This window comes from Eleutherodactylus coqui, chromosome 5, assembly GCF_035609145.1.
Source record: "Eleutherodactylus coqui strain aEleCoq1 chromosome 5, aEleCoq1.hap1, whole genome shotgun sequence".
NCBI classification, from domain to species: Eukaryota; Metazoa; Chordata; class Amphibia; order Anura; family Eleutherodactylidae; genus Eleutherodactylus; species Eleutherodactylus coqui.
The window spans coordinates 133,897,582-133,917,455 of record NC_089841.1 but is presented as its reverse complement, the minus strand read 5'-3'; the positions used below and the strand labels follow the sequence as shown (position 1 = coordinate 133,917,455).

General features: G+C 45.6%; 1 protein-coding gene across 1 annotated transcript in view; it reads left to right on the top strand.

The window, feature by feature from the left end:
- The window catches only part of KREMEN1 (kringle containing transmembrane protein 1), a 158,635-nt gene that overhangs the window by 66,672 nt on the left and 72,089 nt on the right, over nucleotides 1–19,874 (top strand). Inside the window, exon 2 of the mRNA XM_066603192.1 lies at nucleotides 14,236–14,398. Coding sequence (XP_066459289.1) covers nucleotides 14,236–14,398 — 163 coding nt within the window. The remainder of the gene's footprint in view (nucleotides 1–14,235; nucleotides 14,399–19,874) is intronic.

The following is a 19,874-nucleotide window of genomic DNA, read 5'->3' as shown; positions in this document are numbered from 1 at the left end:
ATTCTGAGCTTTGAGGTCCAGTGGGCGGTCCTATCAGTGCCTGACAGCTGTGTATCACAGTGCAAACAAAGATGGTTGTCAATCACCTATAGCACTGCCTAGCTGTCAGTAGATGTATGATTAAAAATTTCAACTTTTAACCCTTTGCAATACAATTTTCCATTCAGGGTTTCCTAGGGGGCTTTCTCTTTCTGCCATTATACAATTTTGCCATCTGCTGGCTAGATACAGTACTGCAGTATGTGACATGCCAGAGAGGCCCCCAATAACAGAGCAGCCAGTAATCTACAGTAAGAATACCCTGCTGGATGTCTTCCGACATCAGAGCTGTACAGCCTTCAATCAGAATGTCTTTAAACGTCAGACAGTGGATTGAAAAGGGTTAATACTGAGCACGCACCTGTCACAAGTGCTCTGTGTTACATCCAACCCAGATGTACAAGTATATGAGGCATCCTTAAAGGACAAATATGCACACAGTATAAATGCAGATAACACAAAAATGGAAAAAGGAAACACAAAACAGGGAAGATGGGGAATCCAACCCTAAACCCTCAGATATGGGAACACCCTACCTACTAGTAGAGCACTCGCCTTGATGACAGGAACCAAGGGCAAAAGATAGATGACACACAGTAAATATTAAACCCCAAGAGTACAGGAAATAAGATGTACCAAACCCCTTGATAAGTAAATCACCAGCAGACATATCCTAACAGGGACACAGATCAGGACAAAAAGCTGCCGACTGGACCAAGAACACCTTTAGACTGAGTGTACAACCAAAGTCCTGTGTGAGGAGAAGCTGGAATAAATATGCACAAACTCAAGCTGATTGGCTGGTTGGGGTGCCACCTCCCAGCCAACAGATCTGTCTGTAAACTAGCAGAGAAGTGTTCTTGTCAGCCCCCAGCTCTGAAATTACAGTGATCATGAGCAAAACTACCACAGATTGAGAATTTAAGTTCTGGATAACCTCTTGCTCAATGGAGTGTAGAACAATAAAGAGAAAACCATTTGATGTCTATGGGTCACCTCATAATTGCTCTGGATATAGAACAAAGTGGAGGTGATTTATAGCAGACTACCAGCAACGCTCTAAATGGCCATGTCTAGATAGAAAAGACGGATAAAAGCAGTTGTTAGAAAATATGGTATGCATCCCCGAAGACATGTAGTTTCAGGGAACCCTTAGGCTACCTTCACAGAGGCAATAAACACTGAAGAAGTTCTGCAGTGTTTACAGTACAAGCCAAGTGAAGGAGATTGCAGATTTTAAATCCGCAGCATGTATATTTATGCTATGGAATTCAGCCCTTGAAATACAAGGGTTAAATTCCGAAACTGTTCCGCAATTAAGAACAAGGCCAAATCCGCACCATTCAGTCCACAGCAGATTTCTTAGGGAATTGCTGCGGGTATTCTGTTGTGGAATGCCCACAGGGCCGTCGAGCTTTGAGTGACAGCTGGACAGGCAAGACATTCTCAAGGATGGGTGGAAAATAAAAAGAGAGGAGTGAATGTTAGTGATTACAGGACAGGTGGAAAGCAAGAGAAAGATTTTAGGCATGGTTGAACTCTGTTAACTGATGGGGAACTTTCTTTACTAGTCAAATCACTATTGAGGTCCTAAGTGGTCAAGAACAACTAAAATAGTGCTTGCTTTTGTCGAGGTTTTACGGGATATGTGGTTGATGTGTGCTTTTATGTTACTATTTGTAGGTATTTTCTATATATTCCTGTAAGAAAAAAACTACAGTGCAACTTTTTGTCATCATCCTACAAAAGTATCATCATGACTTGCAGCATGCTGCAAATTCTATAGGTTGTAGATGACAACCCAAACAGTGGCACGTAGCCACATAGCTCTGGCAAATTGCCAATCTGTTTGTTTTTTCCCCCCAAGCAAAGATTCCCAAACCTTAACTGGCTAAACAGAAAAAAATTAAGGCCTCTTCATCCAGCTTTAGTCAGAATATATCTCATAGGACATGGTTTTCAGGCTACTCATCATCCTGGTCTGCAAACCATGTCCTATGAGGAACGGTGAAAGGATTAGGGAATGCTTAGCTTGCAAAAAAGAAGGCTGAGAGGAGACTTAATAGCTGTCTACAAATATCTGAAGGGCTGTCACAGTGCAGAGGGATCAGCCCTATTCTCATTTGTACAAGGAAAGACTAGAAGCAATGGGATGAAACTGGAAGGGAGGAGACACAAATTAGATATTAGACAGTGAGGGTGATCAATGAGTGGAACAGGTTGCCATGGGAGTTAAGACCCTGATTAGGTTAATGAGTGTGAAGTGTCCAGGTGACGAGACATAAATCCCAGAGATATATTAAGACCATGCGTAAGTGACTGGAAAGTTGTTAATAGTTTGGATTCTCACATTTTTTTGTCTCCATCATTTTTAAAAAGTCCTTTGAGTATTAAGATTCACTATCCATTAAAATGGGATCCGGTCCAGAGAAATGATTCTCCATGGGTGTAACCAGCTTCTTCATTATTGTATGTCAAATTAATCACAACATTTCTGTCATCTGTTATGTATAGAGATGAGCGAGTATACTCGCTAAGGAACATTACTCGAGCGAGTATCTCCCCGTTCGTCTCTAAAGATTCGGGGGCCGGCGGAGGGTGGGGAGCGTGGGGAGGAACGGAGGGGAGATCTCTCTCTCCCTCTATCCCCCCCGCTCCCCCCTGCTCCCCGCCGCAACTCACCTGTCACCGGCGCCGGCCCCCGAATCTTTAGAGACGAGCGGAGAGATACTCGGCTAAGGCACTACTCGCTCGAGTAATGTGCCTTAGTGAGTATACTCGCTCATCTCTAGTTATGTACCGTATTTTGCACTCTATAAGACGCACTTTTTTCCCCTCCAAAGCGGGGGGAAAAGTTGCTGCGTCTTTTAGAGCGAATGTGCCGAAAATTCGTTGCGATCGCCATTTTCCTGGATTTGTTTTGCACATGTATGCTTTATAAGGATAACTTTTAGTTAGAATGAACCACCTACTGTATGTCTGCTCAACAGCACTATCATTCACAAGCTCTACAGCCCACATTCACCGAGTCCGATAACTCACCATTCAAAACTGTGAGTTTCCCAATAAAAAATCAATTTTACACAATATAACTTCAATTTTTAATTTATCTTCATTTGTACACATAAATCTATTTACAGTTGAGGATATGAATAAAGTAGCAGAACTTACGGGATAAAGTTATAATATTCCCTTGAATCCCTTAAAACCACAACACTTGTTCCCTTTAATCACTTGCCCAGTGGCAGCAGTCTTCTGAACAGCAATTTTCAGTTCCCAAAAATGCCGCAAACGAGGTGTTAATGACTTCCCGAGTGAATCTCTCTTGGGTCGGCACTCAGTGTGCTGCTCGTCCATTGCATGAGCAAAAGGGCTCGAATCCTTCCCATAGAAACATCCACACATGGAATAGCTTGTTACGAAAGCTACAAGTCTGGACCTCACAGGTAAAAGTCACACAACCTGCTGAATAGATGGAGTGCAGATGTGTGAGAAGATGACGTGGAATCCATTATCTTAAGACTCCCAGGGCGGCAGAACAACAGATCAGAAGGAAAACATTAAAAAGAAATTTAATTACAGGATCAGGTTTAACGCTGACAGATTCATTTAGTCATGTGTACTGAATGAATGTTTTTTTACAAGCCTGATTCTTTTTCTCTTTTAAAGGACAACACCTTGTTCTAATTTGTGCCCTGTTAATATGCCAGACACAAGTGACAACATAACACTAAGGTAGAGAACTAAATTCATCATTTTCTACAGTTCCAAACTGAGCAGCCCATGGATATTGCAAGAATAAAATATTCTCATTTTTGTCATTGCACTTCGGTGAAACACATAAAGACTGCAAAGTATTCACAGAGAATGTATGTCAATTAGGATCACAAACATGCTCTAAATAGTGATTGCAGGGAACAAGAGTGAAATATAAAAATGTACTTACCTTATTGATACTGTCCCTTCTTATGCCACCTTCTTGTTTCTTACTTACCTGATCGAGGATTTCCATTCAGATAGTTACATCCTTACTCACCTAATTACTTATAGTAGGCAGCACTGAGAACTTGTGGCCAGAACAGCTTTCATTTAGATTTGGGCCCTTTATGATGCCCCTTAGAAACTGAAAAGCAGGTGTAATTATGTTTGCTAAAAGGATGGCAAAAGTGCCAATCAGGGAGCCTGAACCTACACTTCCTGTGAAACACCTTTTTAAGAAATCAAGGCTCAAGGGAAGTTGTCATGCGCCATTATATGTTTACACTATGACTGGCTAGGACCTACACAGGGACTTCAACTATGCCTGTAGTAAGCTATGGATTCTTTGGTAGCATCTTGCACATAAGTTATATTTCCAGTTTTCATACTCCCAGTTTGCATTTGTTGGATGTAAGGTATTTTTTGTGGTTTGAAGAACCATGTGCTATAGTAGGAAGACGTCATGTACATGGCAAAGCTGTGTAGTTGGAGCCTATAAAGTGGCACACAAAGTCCCTATTTTGGTTCCATATTATGGAGCTTTTGGTACTCTGTGTGTTGCCTTTAGGTGGCACCTTATTTTCAGTAGTATGTAGAGATGAGCGAACACCAAAATGTTCGGGTGTTCGTTATTCGGAACGAACTTCCCGCGATGCTCGAGGGTTCGTTTCGAACAACGAACCCCATTGAAGTCAATGGGCGACCAGAGCATTTTTGTATTTCGCCGATGCTCGCTAAGGTTTTCATGTGTGAAAATCTGGGCAATTCAAGAAAGTGATGGGAATGACACAGAAACGGATAGGGCAGGCGAGGGGCTACATGTTGGGCTGCATCTCAAGTTCACAGGTCCCACTATTAAGCCACAATACCGGCAAGAGTGGCCCCCCCCCCCCCTCCCAACAACTTTTACTTCTGAAAAGCCCTCATTAGCATGGCATACCTTTGCTAAGCACCACACTAGCTACAACAAAGCACAATCACTGCCTGGATGACACTCCGCTGCCACTTCTCCTGGGTTACATGCTGCCCAACCGCCCCCCCTCCCCCCCACAGCGCACACCAAAGTGTCCCTGCGCAGCCTTCAGCTGCCCTCATGCCACGCCACACTCATGTCTATTTAGAAGTGCGTCTGCCATGAGGAGGAACCGCAGGCACACACTGCAGAGGGTTGGCATGGCTAGGCAGCGGCCGTCTTTAAAAGGGGCGGGGCGATAGCCCACAATGCTGTACAGAAGCAATGAGAAATAGAATCCTGTGCCACCGCCATCAGGAGCTGCACACGTGGGCATAGCAATGGGGAACCTATGTGCCACACACTATTCATTCTGTCAAGGTGTCTGCATGCCCCAGTCAGACTGGTAATATGTACCTTAACAGTAACCGCGTTGGTGGTAATGTGGTGGTGACTGCGGACCTAGTAGCACGGTTGTATTTTGTTGGTTTTCGGAATGCGGCCAGGATTAAGTGGGCCGTGGCGGGGGGATGGTGTGGGGGCTCTCGTTGTGTCGGTAAAGGTGAAATTCTTGGACTGCCACCAGACGAACCAATGCAAAGACATTTGCCAAGAATGTTTTCCCTGTTGGAGGAGGAGGGGGATGTTTTTGAGGCACTACGTGTCCTCTCCACGTGTCCGTGGTTATATGCACCTTTACAGTAACCGCGTTGGTGGTAATGTGGTGGTGACTGCGGACCTAGTAGCACGGTTGTATTTTGTTGGTTTTCGGAATGCGGCCAGGATTAAGTGGGCCGTGGCGGGGGGATGGTGTGGGGGATCTCGTTGTGTCGGTAAAGGTGAAATTCTTGGACTGCCACCAGACGAACCAATGCAAAGACATTTGCCAAGAATGTTTTCCCTGTTGGAGGAGGAGGGGGATGTTTTTGAGGCACTACGTGTCCTCTCCACGTGTCCGTGGTTATATGCACCTTTACAGTAACCGCGTTGGTGGTAATGTGGTGGTGACTGCGGACCTAGTAGCACGGTTGTATTTTGTTGGTTTTCGGAATGCGGCCAGGATTAAGTGGGCCGTGGCGGGGGGATGGTGTGGGGGCTCTCGTTGTGTCGGTAAAGGTGAAATTCTTGGACTGCCACCAGACGAACCAATGCAAAGACATTTGCCAAGAATGTTTTCCCTGTTGGAGGAGGAGGGGGATGTTTTTGAGGCACTACGTGTCCTCTCCACGTGTCCGTGGTTATATGCACCTTTACAGTAACCGCGTTGGTGGGAAATGGCCTCGCCGCCATCATGTCTTTGGGAAGCCTCTGTTTCCACACCCCAGAGACATACCATTAGCAGCGGTATAGGCAGAGGCCAGAATTCGTAACATTTCAGCCGTAGCATTAGGACAGGCCCCACTAACATATCACTAGCAGCAGTATAGCGGGAGCGCAGTCTTCGTTCCATGTCAGCAATAGTAGCACTCAAGACAGGCCCCAGTAACAATTCCGAAGCAGCAGTATAGCGGGAGCGCAGTCTTAGTTCCATTTCAGTAGCCTTAGTATAGCCAAGGCCCAAGTTACATTTATGTAGCTAAAGTGTAGGCCAACCCCACACACCTTTCTGTACCATGAGTGCAGGCGAAGAACATACAAATTGCTATGATTACACTGTAGGTGAGGGCCCCAAAAATTTGGTGTACCAACAGTACTAATGTACCTCAGTAAAAATTGGCCATGCCCAACCAAGATGGCAGGTGAATCGCTTTGGTTAATGTGGCTTAAGTGGTAACTAGGCCTGGAGGCAGCCCAGTGTAACGAAAAATTGGTTCAAGTTAAAGTTCCAACGCTTTTAAGCGCATTGAAACTTATAAAAATTGTTCAGAAAAATTATTTGAGTGAGCCTTGTGGCCCTAAGAAAAATTGCCCGTTCAGCGTGATTACGTGAGGTTTCAGGAGGAGGAGCAGGAGGAGGAGGAGGAATATTAGACACAGATTGATGAAGCAGAAATGTCCCCGTTTTGGATGGTGAGAGAGAATGTAGCTTCCATCCGCGGGTGCAGCCTACATATTGCTTACGTATCGCTGCTGTCCGCTGGTGGAGAAGAGAAGTCTGGGGAAATCCAGGCTTTGTTCATCTTGATGAGTGTTAGCCTCTCGGCACTGTCGGCTGACAGGCGGGTACGCTTTTCTGTGATGATTCCCCCAGCCGCACTAAACACCCTCTCCGACAAGACGCTAGCCGCAGGACAAGCAAGCACCTCCAGGGCATACAGCGCTAGTTCAGGCCACGTGTCCAGCTTCGACACCCAGTAGTTGTAGGGGGCAGAGGCGTCACCAAGGATGGTCGTGCGATCCGCTACGTACTCCCTCACCATCCTTTTACAGTGCTCCCGCCGACTCAGCCGTGACTGGGGAGCGGTGACACAGTCTTGGTGGGGAGCCATAAAGCTGGCCAGGCCCTTAAAGACTGTTGCACTGCCTGGGATGTACATGCTGCTCGATCTACGCACATCCCCTGCTACCTTGCCCTCGGTACTGCGCCTTCTGCCACTAGCGCTGTCGGCTGGGAATTTTACCATCAGCTTGTCCGCAAGGGTCCTGTGGTATAGCAACACTCTCGAACCCCTTTCCTCTTCGGGAATCAGAGTGGGCAGGTTCTCCTTATACCGTGGATCGAGCAGTGTGTACACCCAGTAATCCGTCGTGGCCAGAATGCGTGCAACGCGAGGGTCACGAGAAAGGCATCCTAACATGAAGTCAGCCATGTGTGCCAGGGTACCTGTACGCAACACATGGCTGTCTTCACTAGGAAGATCACTTTCAGGATCCTCCTCCTCCTCCTCCTCCTCCTCAGGCCATACACGCTGAAAGGATGACAGGCAATCAGCCGGTGTACCGTCAGCAGCGGCCCAAGCTGTCTCTTCCCCCTCCTCCTCATCCTCCTCATGCTCCTCCTCCTCCTCCTGTACGCGCTGAGAAATAGACAGGAGGGTGCCCTGACTATCCAGCGGCATACTGTCTTCCCCCGCCCCCGTTTCCGAGCGCAAAGCAGCTGCCTTTATGGTTTGCAGGGAATTTCTCAAGATGCATAGCAGAGGAATGGTGACGCTAATGATTGTAGCATCGCCGCTCACCACCTGGGTAGACTCCTCAAAATTACCAAGGACATGGCAGATGTCTGCCAACCAGGCCCACTCTTCTGAAAGGAATTGAGGAGGCTGACTCCCACTGCGCCGCCCATGTTGGAGTTGGTATTCGACTATAGCTCTACGTTGTTCATAGAGCCTGGCCAACATGTGGAGCGTAGAGTTCCACCGTGTGGGCACGTCGCACAGCAGTCGGTGCACTGGCAGCTTAAAGTGATGTTGCAGGGTGCGCAGGGTGGCAGCGTCCGTGTGGGACTTGCGAAAATGTGCGCAGAGCCGGCGCGCCTTTACGAGCAGGTCTGACAAGCGTGGGTAGCTTTTCAGAAAGCGCTGAACCACCAAATTAAAGACGTGGGCCAGGCATGGCACGTGCGTGAGGCTGCCGAGCTGCAGAGCCGCCACCAGGTTACGGCCGTTGTCACACACGACCATGCCCGGTTGGAGGCTCAGCGGCGCAAGCCAGCGGTCGGTCTGCTGTGTCAGACCCTGCAGCAGTTCGTGGGCCGTGTGCCTCTTATCGCCTAAGCTGAGTAGTTTCAGCACGGCCTGCTGACGCTTGCCCACCGCTGTGCTGCCACACCGCGCGACACCGACTGCTGGCGACATGCTGCTGCTAACACATCTTGATTGCGAGACAGAGGAGGAGGAGGAGGAGGGTGCTTTAGTGGAGGAAGCATACACCTCCGCAGATACCACCACAGAGCTGGGGCCCGCAATTCTGGGGGTGGGTAGGACGTGAGCGGTCCCAGGCTCTGACTCGGTCCCAGCCTCCACTAAATTCACCCAATGTGCCGTCAGGGAGATGTAGTGGCCCTGCCCGCCTGTGCTTGTCCACGTGTCCGTAGTTAAGTGGACCGTGGCAGTAACCGCGTTGGTGAGGGCGCGTACAATGTTGCGGGAGACGTGGTCGTGCAGGGCTGGGACGGCACATCGGGAAAAGTAGTGGCGACTGGGAACTGAGTAGCGCGGGGCCGCCGCCTCCATGATACTTTTGAAGGACTCCGTTTCCACAACCCTATACGGCAGCATCTCAAGGCTGATGAATTTTGCTATGCGGACGGTTAACGTTTGAGCGTGCGGGTGCGTGACGGCGTACTTGCGCTTGCGCTCCAACAGTTGCGCAAGCGACGGCTGGACGGTGCGCTGAGCTACACTGCTGGATGGGGCCGAAGACAGCAGAGGTGAGGGTGTGGGTGCAGGCCAGGAGACGGTAGTGCCTGTGTCCTGAGAGGGGGGTTGCATCTCATTGGCAGGTTGGGGCACAGGGGGAGAGGCAGGGGTGCAAACCGGAGGCGCTGAACGGCCTTCGTCCCACCTTGCGGGGTGCTTGGCCATCATATGTCTGCGCATGGTGGTGGTGGTGAGGCTGTTGGTGTTGGCTCCCCGGCTGAGCTTTGCGCGACAAAGGTTGCACACCACTGTTCGTCGGTCGTCAGGCGTCTCTGTGAAAAACTGCCAGACCTTAGAGCACCTCGGCCTCTGCAGGGTGGCATGGCGCGAGGGGGCCCTTTGGGAAACAGTTGGTGGATTATTCGGTCTGGCCCTGCCTCTACCCCTGGCCACCGCACTGCCTCTTGCAACCTGCCCTGCTGATGCCCTTGACTCCCCCTCTGAAGACCTGTCCTCCTGAGTAAGCGTTGCACACCAGGTGGGGTCAGTCACCTCATCGTCCTGCAGCTCTTCCTCCGAATCCTCTGTGCGCTGCTCCCTCGGACTTACTGCCCTTACTACTACCTCACTGCAAGACAACTGTGTCTGATCGTCATCGTCCTCCTCACCCACAGAAAGTTGTTGAGACAGTTGGCGGAAGTCCCCAGCCTCTTCCCCCGGACCCCGGGAACTTTCGAATGGTTGGGCATCAGTGACGATAAACTCCTCTGGTGGGAGAGGAAACGCTGCTGCCCAATCTAAGCAGGGGCCCGAGAACAGTTCCTGGGAGTGCTCCCGCTCCTGAGCAGGTGTTATTGTAGTGGAGTGAGGAGGCTGGGAGGAAGGAGGAGCAGCAGACAGAGGATTCGGATTGGCAGCAGTGGACGGCGCAGAACTGCGGGTAGACGATAGGTTGCTCGAAGCACTTTCTGCCATCCAGGACAGGACCTGCTCACACTGCTCATTTTCTAATAACCGTCTCCCGCGTGGACCCATTAATTGGGCGATGAATGTGGGGATGCCAGAAACGTGCCTCTCTCCTAATCGCGCAGCAGTCGGCTGCGACACACCTGGATCAGGAGCTTGGCCTGTGCCCACACCCTGACTTGGCCCTCCGCGTCCTCGGCCGCGTCCACGTCCTCTAGGCCTACCCCTACCCCTCAGCATGCTGTATTACCAGTGATTTGATTTCACAGGCAGGAAATAAATTGGCGCAAGACTGCAGGCCAAATATAATTTTTTCCCTTTTTTGAAAACGAAAGGCCCCACTGCCTCTAGTGAATGAATAATCTAAGTTTAATAACTGTGCTGTTTTCCTGCTAATGTGTCACAGAACGTGAGGGTAGCAGAGTTATTAACTGTGGCAGAGCAGGTATTTTTTTTCCCAATTAAGGAAAGCAAATGGCGAAGCCAGGAGTAAAACATAGCTGGGTGTGTATGATTTTTAAAGGTGTCACACGCAGCCGACACGTGTCCACCGCCCTTAGGACGGACAGAGGCCGGACAAATAGAATTATTTTCCGTTTTTTGGCACCAAAAGGCAGCACTGCGTATATTCTATGAACATGAGAAGTTTAATAACTGTGCTGTGTCCCTGCTAATGTGTCACAGAACGTGAGGGTAGCAGAGTTATTAACTGTGGCAGAGCAGGTATTTTTTTTCCCAATTAAGGAAAGCAAATGGCGAAGCCAGGAGTAAAACGTAGCTGGGTGCGTATGATTTTTAAAGGTGTCACACGCAGCCGACACGTGTTCACCGCCCTTAGGACGGACAGAGGCCGGACAAATAGAATTATTTTCCGTTTTTTGGCACCAAAAGGCAGCACTGCGTATATTCTATGAACATGAGAAGTTTAATAACTGTGCTGTGTCCCTGCTAATGTGTCACAGAACGTGAGGGTAGCAGAGTTATTAACTGTGGCAGAGCAGGTATTTTTTTTCCCAATTAAGGAAAGCAAATGGCGAAGCCAGGAGTAAAACGTAGCTGGGTGCGTATGATTTTTACAGGTTGCACACGCAGCCGACACGTGTCCACCGGCGTTAGGACGGACAGAGGCCGGACAAATAGAATTATTTTCACTTGTTTTACAAGCAAAAGGCAGCACTGCATATATTCAATGAATAATAACTGTGTTGTGGCCCTGCCTATACAATTCTTTCCCTGCAGTATCAATGGAGGGTGCAATGCTCTGCAGAAGCGATTTTGAGAAGCAAAAAAAAATGCAGCACAGCTAACAGCAGCCTGGACAGTACTGCACACGGATAAATATGGCCCTAGAAAGGACCGTTGAGGTTCTTGAAGGCTACACTCACTCCTAACACTCTCCCTGCCTATGCAGCACTTCTGTCCCTAATGCCAGGTGCAACGGTCTGCAGAGGCGATTTTGAGAGAAAAAAAATTGCCACTGCTAACAGCAGCCAACACACAGCTATCAGTGGCCCTAATAAGGACCTTTGGGGGGTCTTGAAGCCTACACTAACTACCAATTCTTTCCCTACAGCAGCTCCGGTACAAACAGCACTTTCCCTCATCTAACTCACACGGCATCTGAGGCGAACCGCGGGAGGGGCCGACTTTTATGTTCGGGTGACACCTGATCTTCCCAGCCACTCACAGCAGGGGGGTGGTATAGGGCTTGAACGTCACAGGGGGAAGTTGTAATGCCTTCCCTGTCTTTCAATTGGCCAGAAAAGCGCACTAACGTCTCAGGGAAGGAAGTGAAAATAACCAGAACACCGCATGGTGTTCGTTACGAATAACGAACATCCCGAACACCCTAATATTCGCACGAATATCAAGCTCGGAAGAACACGTTCGCTCATCTCTAGTAGTATGACATATGTTAAGACATGCCACGGGTTATTTTATAAGATTACATATATACCTTAATGTGCCTCCATTTGTAGACTAAGGGGAAAGTAGGTATAGTATGAGCCCATAGACTTGGAATGTCCTAACTGTAGATATATTTTAATAAACTTTTTTGTGCTATAAACATTACAGAACTCTGAAGTCGGGGTTGTCATCACTGACATTTCAGATTCTTTAGTCCCAATCATATATTTTAAAATACTAATGGATGTAAATTCCAAGGTATCTGACTGAAGCTTTATACTTCTTGATTGCAATGGAATATTGTCTTGCCTGAAATCAGTTAATTATACATGTAGAATCCTTTCTGCCTCCGTGTTTGTGAGAATGTTTCAGTAGAAATAGATTACATGTAACAGTTTAAAAACATCAGTAAATATCTTTTATACAACCGTTTGTACAGTCTACGGTGTTTTTGTGCAAGAGAGGGCTTGTTCACATTGGCGCTAAAGCAGGAAAACGGGCAGGGCTGAACGGATCTGTCTTATGACTAAAGCAAATGGCACAGAACAGACCCCATAGACTGTAATAGAGTATGTACGGGTTTCAGCCAGCATTTTACAGGAAATGTAGAATGCTGCTGTTTTTTAACAGAATTCTAGATGGATTGATGTAAAGGGACCCAGAGAGAGAGAGAGAGATGGATACATAGATATGAGATAGATAGATAGATAGATATGGGATAGATAGATAGATAGATAGATAGATAGGAGATAGATAGATAGATAGATATGGGATAGATAGATAGATAGATATGGGATAGATAGATAGATAGATATGGGATAGATAGATAGATAGATAGATAGATAGATAGATATGGGTAGATAGATAGATAGATATGGGATAGATAGATAGATAGATATGAGATAGATAGATAGATAGATATGGGATAGATAGATAGATATGGGATAGATAGATAGATATGGGATAGATAGATAGATATGGGATAGATAGATAGATAGATATGAGATAGATAGATATGGGATAGATAGATAGATAGATAGATAGATATGGGATAGATAGATAGATAGATATGGGATAGATAGATAGATATGAGATAGATAGAAAGATATGGGATAGATATGGGATAGATAAAAATCACTTAAAGATGTTGTCTCAGAGACCCCCAGCAACCAGCCAACTTTGCAGAGTGAAGTTTCCGTCCTGCAGCTGTTACAGGGGAAATGTAGTATTATGTGCTGCTATTGAACAACTGTTCTTGTAGTTCATAAGACGGCACTGCTTATTATTATTGGCTTTCTGTTCTGGCTCAGCTAAAGACGCCATGAGCAGGAAACTGCCCTCTATATATTCATGTGCCCTAAAAAAACCATATCAATAGGAGTTGTAGAGACAACCACTTTCAGGTTGCGTTCTCACATTGCTGATTTTGTAGCAGATTGGTAGCAGATTTCACCCCTTTAATTTAAATTCAATTGAAAAGGTGAGATCTGCACTAAATTCAACAAAACCTGCAGAAAATCAGTGACATATGAATGCCCCTTCAAGGGTTTTCCGGGACTAGGATATTGATGAACTTGAATACCTCACAAATGTGATTCTCCTTGACAACCCAGATGGTACTTCTCTGTGAAGAATCACACAATATTACCAGGAGCAGACGAAGGCAGAAAGCTAAAGCTTTTCTAAGCCACGTGTCAGACAAACAAATTTTCTTCCATAACTACAGAATACTATCGGCGAATTACACCTTTTAGACATGTTTGATGTTTCCTGCAAGGGATACAATTATGCAGGATATGTAATTAGGCTGGTTTCACATTTATGTTATTATCTTAGCAGTTTGGCTCTGTTATGGGACAGCAAAAATTGCGAAAGTGTCAGACCCGACACTTGACTAACATGGCCAATGGACCCCATTGGCTATAATGCAGTCCACTGGGCTTTTGCTTCACCACCTGGCATTTTACTGGACAACATAGCACAGCATGCTCCTCAATTACATCTGAGATTTTGTGTTGGATCCTTGGTGGAGGCTCTGAACGGAGCTTCCAATGCAGGTGTGAACAGAGCTTGTATACCTGTGGAAATGACTATGTAATAACTATTGTGGGAAAAAACTTTCTTAAATTATTCTTGGTATGTGTTTTCTAGAATGCTACACTGTCAGCGGAGCTGATTACAGAGGAACCCAAAACCAGACCTCTTTAGACAGCGGGAAGCCTTGCCTCTTCTGGAACGAGACCTTTCAGCATCCATACAATACCTTGAAATACCCCAATGGTGAGGGAGGTTTGGGAGATCACAACTACTGCAGGTACGAAATGACTAATTATTCCATATTAGTAAATAAGTGACATATCATTTACATATAAGCATATTTGTACTATAAAATATACCCCACTTCCACTTATAGATTTCAGTGTTATCTTCCTTTTCTAAATCTCTTCTTCCACGAGCCCAACGATCTGTACCTTGTTTCTCTACTGGAAGAAGGCAAACAGGTTTGCTTGATTTCCATGTGCAAAATTCGAAGCACCTGCAAAATGAATCAGCGGTTGGCTGTTCTGAGGCAGCTAACTCCACGGCAGAGCTTTGCTCAGAGTTCTTCCGCCAGTCAAACGCATCATAAAAAGACTAATGCTGCTACTGTTTTATTACTCGGCCTAGTCTTTTTTCTAGACATTGCCAGAACTATTCACTGTAATCGTTGTGTATGTGCCCTGAAGTGCTGGCATCTGTGATTGGCAAACAGAGAGTTGCCAACTTTTCAGAAGGAAAAAGTGATATTTTTAGACCATGCCTTGGCATCTAACATGACTCCAGCAGAGCAAGCCAGCGTGAAGCTGTATAGACAAAGAAATAAAGTTATTTCAATAGTATGTTCTAGTGCAGCGTTTGGCTAACTGTCTGTCTACTGCCTGGTATGTGGCCCAGATGATCTATCTAAACACTGCAACCTGCAACTTTGTAATCTGGCTACTACAGTCATCACTCAATAAAACGGGCAATCGAAAGTGTTTTTAACTTTGGTTGCTGACAAGCTCTAGAAACTCATGCGGTTTAACATCGATCCTCAAAGCAGCTTAATATGCAGGTGCCATCTCTTATATATGGATGTTATAGAATTCATTTCTAAGTATTCACTGCTGAAATAATCTTTTAAATAAAATACTATGGAAAAGGAATTTAGGATGAATTTAGTTTAAACATTTTAAGGTGTGATCTAAAAACCAAAGAATATTTGGAGCCATCAGTGAATCATACCTGCTGGAGAATTTAGTCACCACACTTTCTTCTCAAGGAAAGATTCTTTAAGGCGCAGAGTGTTAAGGCAGCAAAAATGCAGTTCTATGCTCTCGCTCACGACCTGAAGGTTGCGAGTTCAATCCCTGCATGGTTCAGGTGGCCGGCTCAAGGTTGACTCAGCCTTCCATCCTTCCCAGGTTGGTAAAATGAGTATTCAGCTTGCTGGGCGGGGTAATAAATAAATTATGTGAAAGGGCTGCAGAATAAGTTGGCATTGTACAAATAACAAGATTTATTATTTATATAATAAACATTAAGAACAGAATTGGGCCAGTCTAATAATATTATATAGTAGTTCGACGGTGCAAACTTAGGGTGGACTTAGGGAGGTGAGTAAATGTTTGTTTTTTTTTATCCAGCTAATGATGATTTTCAGGGAAGGACTTATATTTCAAGCCCTTCCTCAAAAATCATACTGCGGGGGTTGCCACAAACCACTGCTTTCAATGGGGCTGGCAGCAGCGCCGACTCCATTGAAAGCAATGGGATAGCATGCCGCACTTCTGCGATCCCCGCAGGGATGAAGGAAACTCCTGCCACAGCTGTCTGCGGTATTCTCCCTATGTTTTCAATGGGACTAACGCTGCTGCCGCTGGCCCCATTGAAAACACTGGCGATATTCCAGCATTTTTCTTGTGCTGCGAGGCGAGTCTTTTCACTTGCTCTCGCAGCACAAGAGAGAATAAAACACCAGAGAGTGTCCACCCTTAGACTAGACAAAACATAAAATGTGCCAGATTTCTCACAGTGGCCCATGCTGGTGCATCTTTAGACTGTCTAGTCTATGTTTACCACCCATTAATGTACAAATAGAGAACAGATTGATTGTCAATGCTGCATCTGTCAAAAGTATTCAATGGAGGGTACACCTGTATATCACTCAGTGGTGCTCTGCTGTGAAAAACAGTCCAATACCAATGAAATAAGGATAACTTGAGGCATTCGACGATCTTTCTTAAAATCCATTATTTGCATTTAACTTCAGACATGTTACAAATAGCCTGGGTCCACAGATTGGGACTTCGAGCAAGGCAATAGCCATTTTGTACCTGTTTAGTCTAAGTTTATACCACCTGTTAGTTGGCTTAGTTTTACGCCAGTTCATGAATCAAACGTTTGGTGCATTTTTAGCCCATGAGGTTGCATTTAAGCCACATACCCTTTCCAGTAAAGCCAAACCCCTTTTTTGACCTTAAGAAGGCCGGAGTCACACAACCTGATTTGAATTGCGGATTCCGTGATCGTATGATTCGTGGTAATATGCAGTTCAATCAAACACATTGGATTACACAATTCCGCTCACAATTAGTGGGTCGGAATTGCGTAATCTGTTCGTGGAAAATAAAACTTGGCATTTTCTATTTTACCACGGAATCCGCAACCATAAAGCCCATTGCGCTCTACGTTCGCGGATATACCTGCAGCCCATACGGTATTACATTGCTTATGGACTGCAGGTACCTGCGTCATCGCTAAGCAATAGCGCGGGAAATACAAACAAAAAAAGCTGTACTGTGCCTGACCGCATGCGTGAGTATGCGGTCGTACACAATACAATTATGCGGCATACGCAGGGCTCGAAGACGGAATCCATTGCGGGCCTCCTGCATGGGGAATCTGATCTGGTCGTGTGAGCCTGGCCTAAAAGTGTCTAAAACACATTCTGCATACGGTGCAAAGTCCATAAGGCAGTTTTGTGGCGCTTTTTCAACAATGAATCTGTCCCAATGTATGTTAATTATTAATGATAAACACTACTACTAATCTTAATAAGTAGTAGTGGGATTAGTCCTTTATTGCCATCGCTCTTGGATACAATTTTATTGAAGAAGTAAGATAGTTAAGGTGGCCAGTAAGTTCAAAGTCACAATTTATTATGAGCCTCCATCCCCCTTCACCCCTTCTTTTAATATTTATTTTTAAAAAATAAATTCCAATATGTTCCGTACTATGCATATTGCCAGTTTTCTCTATTCTCTCCAAGAAGTCTCCTAGGCCACCCTTTTACCACTTTAAGGCTGGTGGCACACTAGCGTAAAGTTAGTTATGCAAGTTGCGCCCAAATGGGACAGCACACTGACACCAATCTGTGTGCTGTCCAATATATACGGACACAGCACATCCACAGGCTGAGAGGAGACTTAATAGCGGTCTACACATATCTGAAGGGCTGTCACAGTGCAGAGGGATCAGCCCTATTCTCATTTGTACAAGGAAAGATTGGAAGCAATGGGATGAAACTGAAAGGAAGGAGACACAGATTAGATATTAGAAAAAACTTTCTGACAGTAAGGGTGATCAATGAGTGGAACAGGTTACCACAGAAGGTGGTGAGTTCTCCTTCAATCGAAGTGTTCAAACAAAGGCTGGACAAATATCTGTCTGGGATGATTTAGTGAATCCTGCACTGAGCAGGGGTTGGACCAGATGACCCTAGAGGTCCCTTCCAACTCTATCATTCTATGATTTTTTTGTTGCGCATTTTAGTTGCGCAAAAAAAATAGCATCTGCTCTATCTTTCTGCATATGTGCCCCCCAAAGGGACCGATAAAAGTCTAATTGAGGTGTGAAAATGCGAACGCAATACACAAGGGCATGCATGAAACACTGCATAAGACTACAAAGAAAAGAACACATCTGGACCTCACAAGCCTACTTAGGCGTTTAAATCAGGGCAGAGGTGTGTTGCGTGTGCATATGAACAGGCCCTGCATGCGCAAAGAAGAACAGTACACTGTGCGGATACACGGGCAAATCATCCTTGTTCACTGCACAAATACATTGTGATGAGGCAAGTGTGCTTGCACAGACGCTCTGTAGCTGCCCTACTACTTGAACTTGAATACTCATTGAACGCTATTTCAGCCTGAAGCATTTATCACCTATCCATTATAAATTCTTGATTAATGTGGTTCTGATCCCACAAATCTTCAGAGCAAAGGATCTAAGTCTTTTCTCCCCTTCCCATTTCAAGACCGCAGAGGAGTAACAGCCAAGCATGCACCCTACTTCTCCATTTAAAATCTATAGCTGTGGGTTGTGTCCAAGCTTTCCGTCAATCTACCATTTATCCCCTGCCCGCTAGTACCTGTTACTTTCATTTGTACTGTAGATGATCCGCACGGCGAACCGTCGGACATGCGCAGTACAAGTTGTTTTTTTATACTCCCGCTTTTCCTGCGTCATCGCCTAGCGATAACGCAAAATCCACAACCTTTCTGCAGTGTGATAGCAGAAGGTCAGCAGATCGGACGGCTTCCACTAACTTCAATGGAAGCTATCAGTGCGGAATCCGCACAAAAATGGAGCGTGCTGCGATTTTACCTCTGCTTGCAGAAACTGCAATTGGTTTCCACTAGTGTACAGGAAGAATCTATTTTCCATAACATGCTATGGGCGCTATTTAGTACGGATGCCCGCCGCGGATTCTGCAGCAAATATCTGTACATGGGCAGTAGCCCTTATATATAAGAGAATCGTGAATCAGCTTTCACATACACATATATAAGGAAATTGATGCATGCTTCTGTTTTATATTAAGGGGATTTTTCAGCCTGAATCATTTAGCACCAAGCCATTGGAAAGGGTGATAAATGGAAGATTGGCGGGAAGCTTGGACACAACCCACGCCCATACCCTATATACATGCCCTGCTCATAGCAGAGTGGCTTGATATCCCACCTTTAGTTACAACTCCCCCCTAAATGTGTATCTCTAAAATAACTTTACACTAGGAGGTTTAAATGATAGCATGTAATACTTTCTAGTCACCTACAGTTTTCAACATTAGTATTATAACTTGTTTAGTTGCGCCATTTAAGAAGTAATGAAAATAGTTTTCTCACAGATGTATGTAGGGGATCGGTACAGTTTTTGACCCCTTTGAAACAAAGAGCAGTTCTGTTCTTTATAGCGAATGTACAAAAATAAATACGCCTGCACATATAGTGTTATGGGAGTTATGTAATATTGTAACATTTAGATACTGTAGAACCTAGTGACCATTGCAGAACATTAGATGATAACTATGGTTTTCTCTTTTTTATTGTACCAATACATGGGAAAACAAGTTTACCAGCTCTAAAGTATGTGCTAAGAATTCCAAAACAGCTAGCTGGAATGGATAATATAAATAGGTGGAACCCAGCAAAGCACTGGAGACCCGCGCTACTAAGCATATTTGTTCTCTATTAATTTATTTTTTTTTTTCCATTATTGACAATAATACTGACATTACTGAATCCAGATACAATTCTGTGTTATTGTTGCAGTACGCCAGTTGCGGTCAGGAGATTGAGCCGGGATGACGTCATGTAGTCAGCCACGGCCTGCATGATCACATCATAGATTCATGCCCCATGCCCCTTCCTGACCTTGGTGTAGTAATACATATTTAGATTTGTCCAGTGCAGACAATGGTTACGCCTAGGTCTAATGTGTTGATGATGTCCATAAGGGATGCCGTACTTGTGCCCTGCATGCAT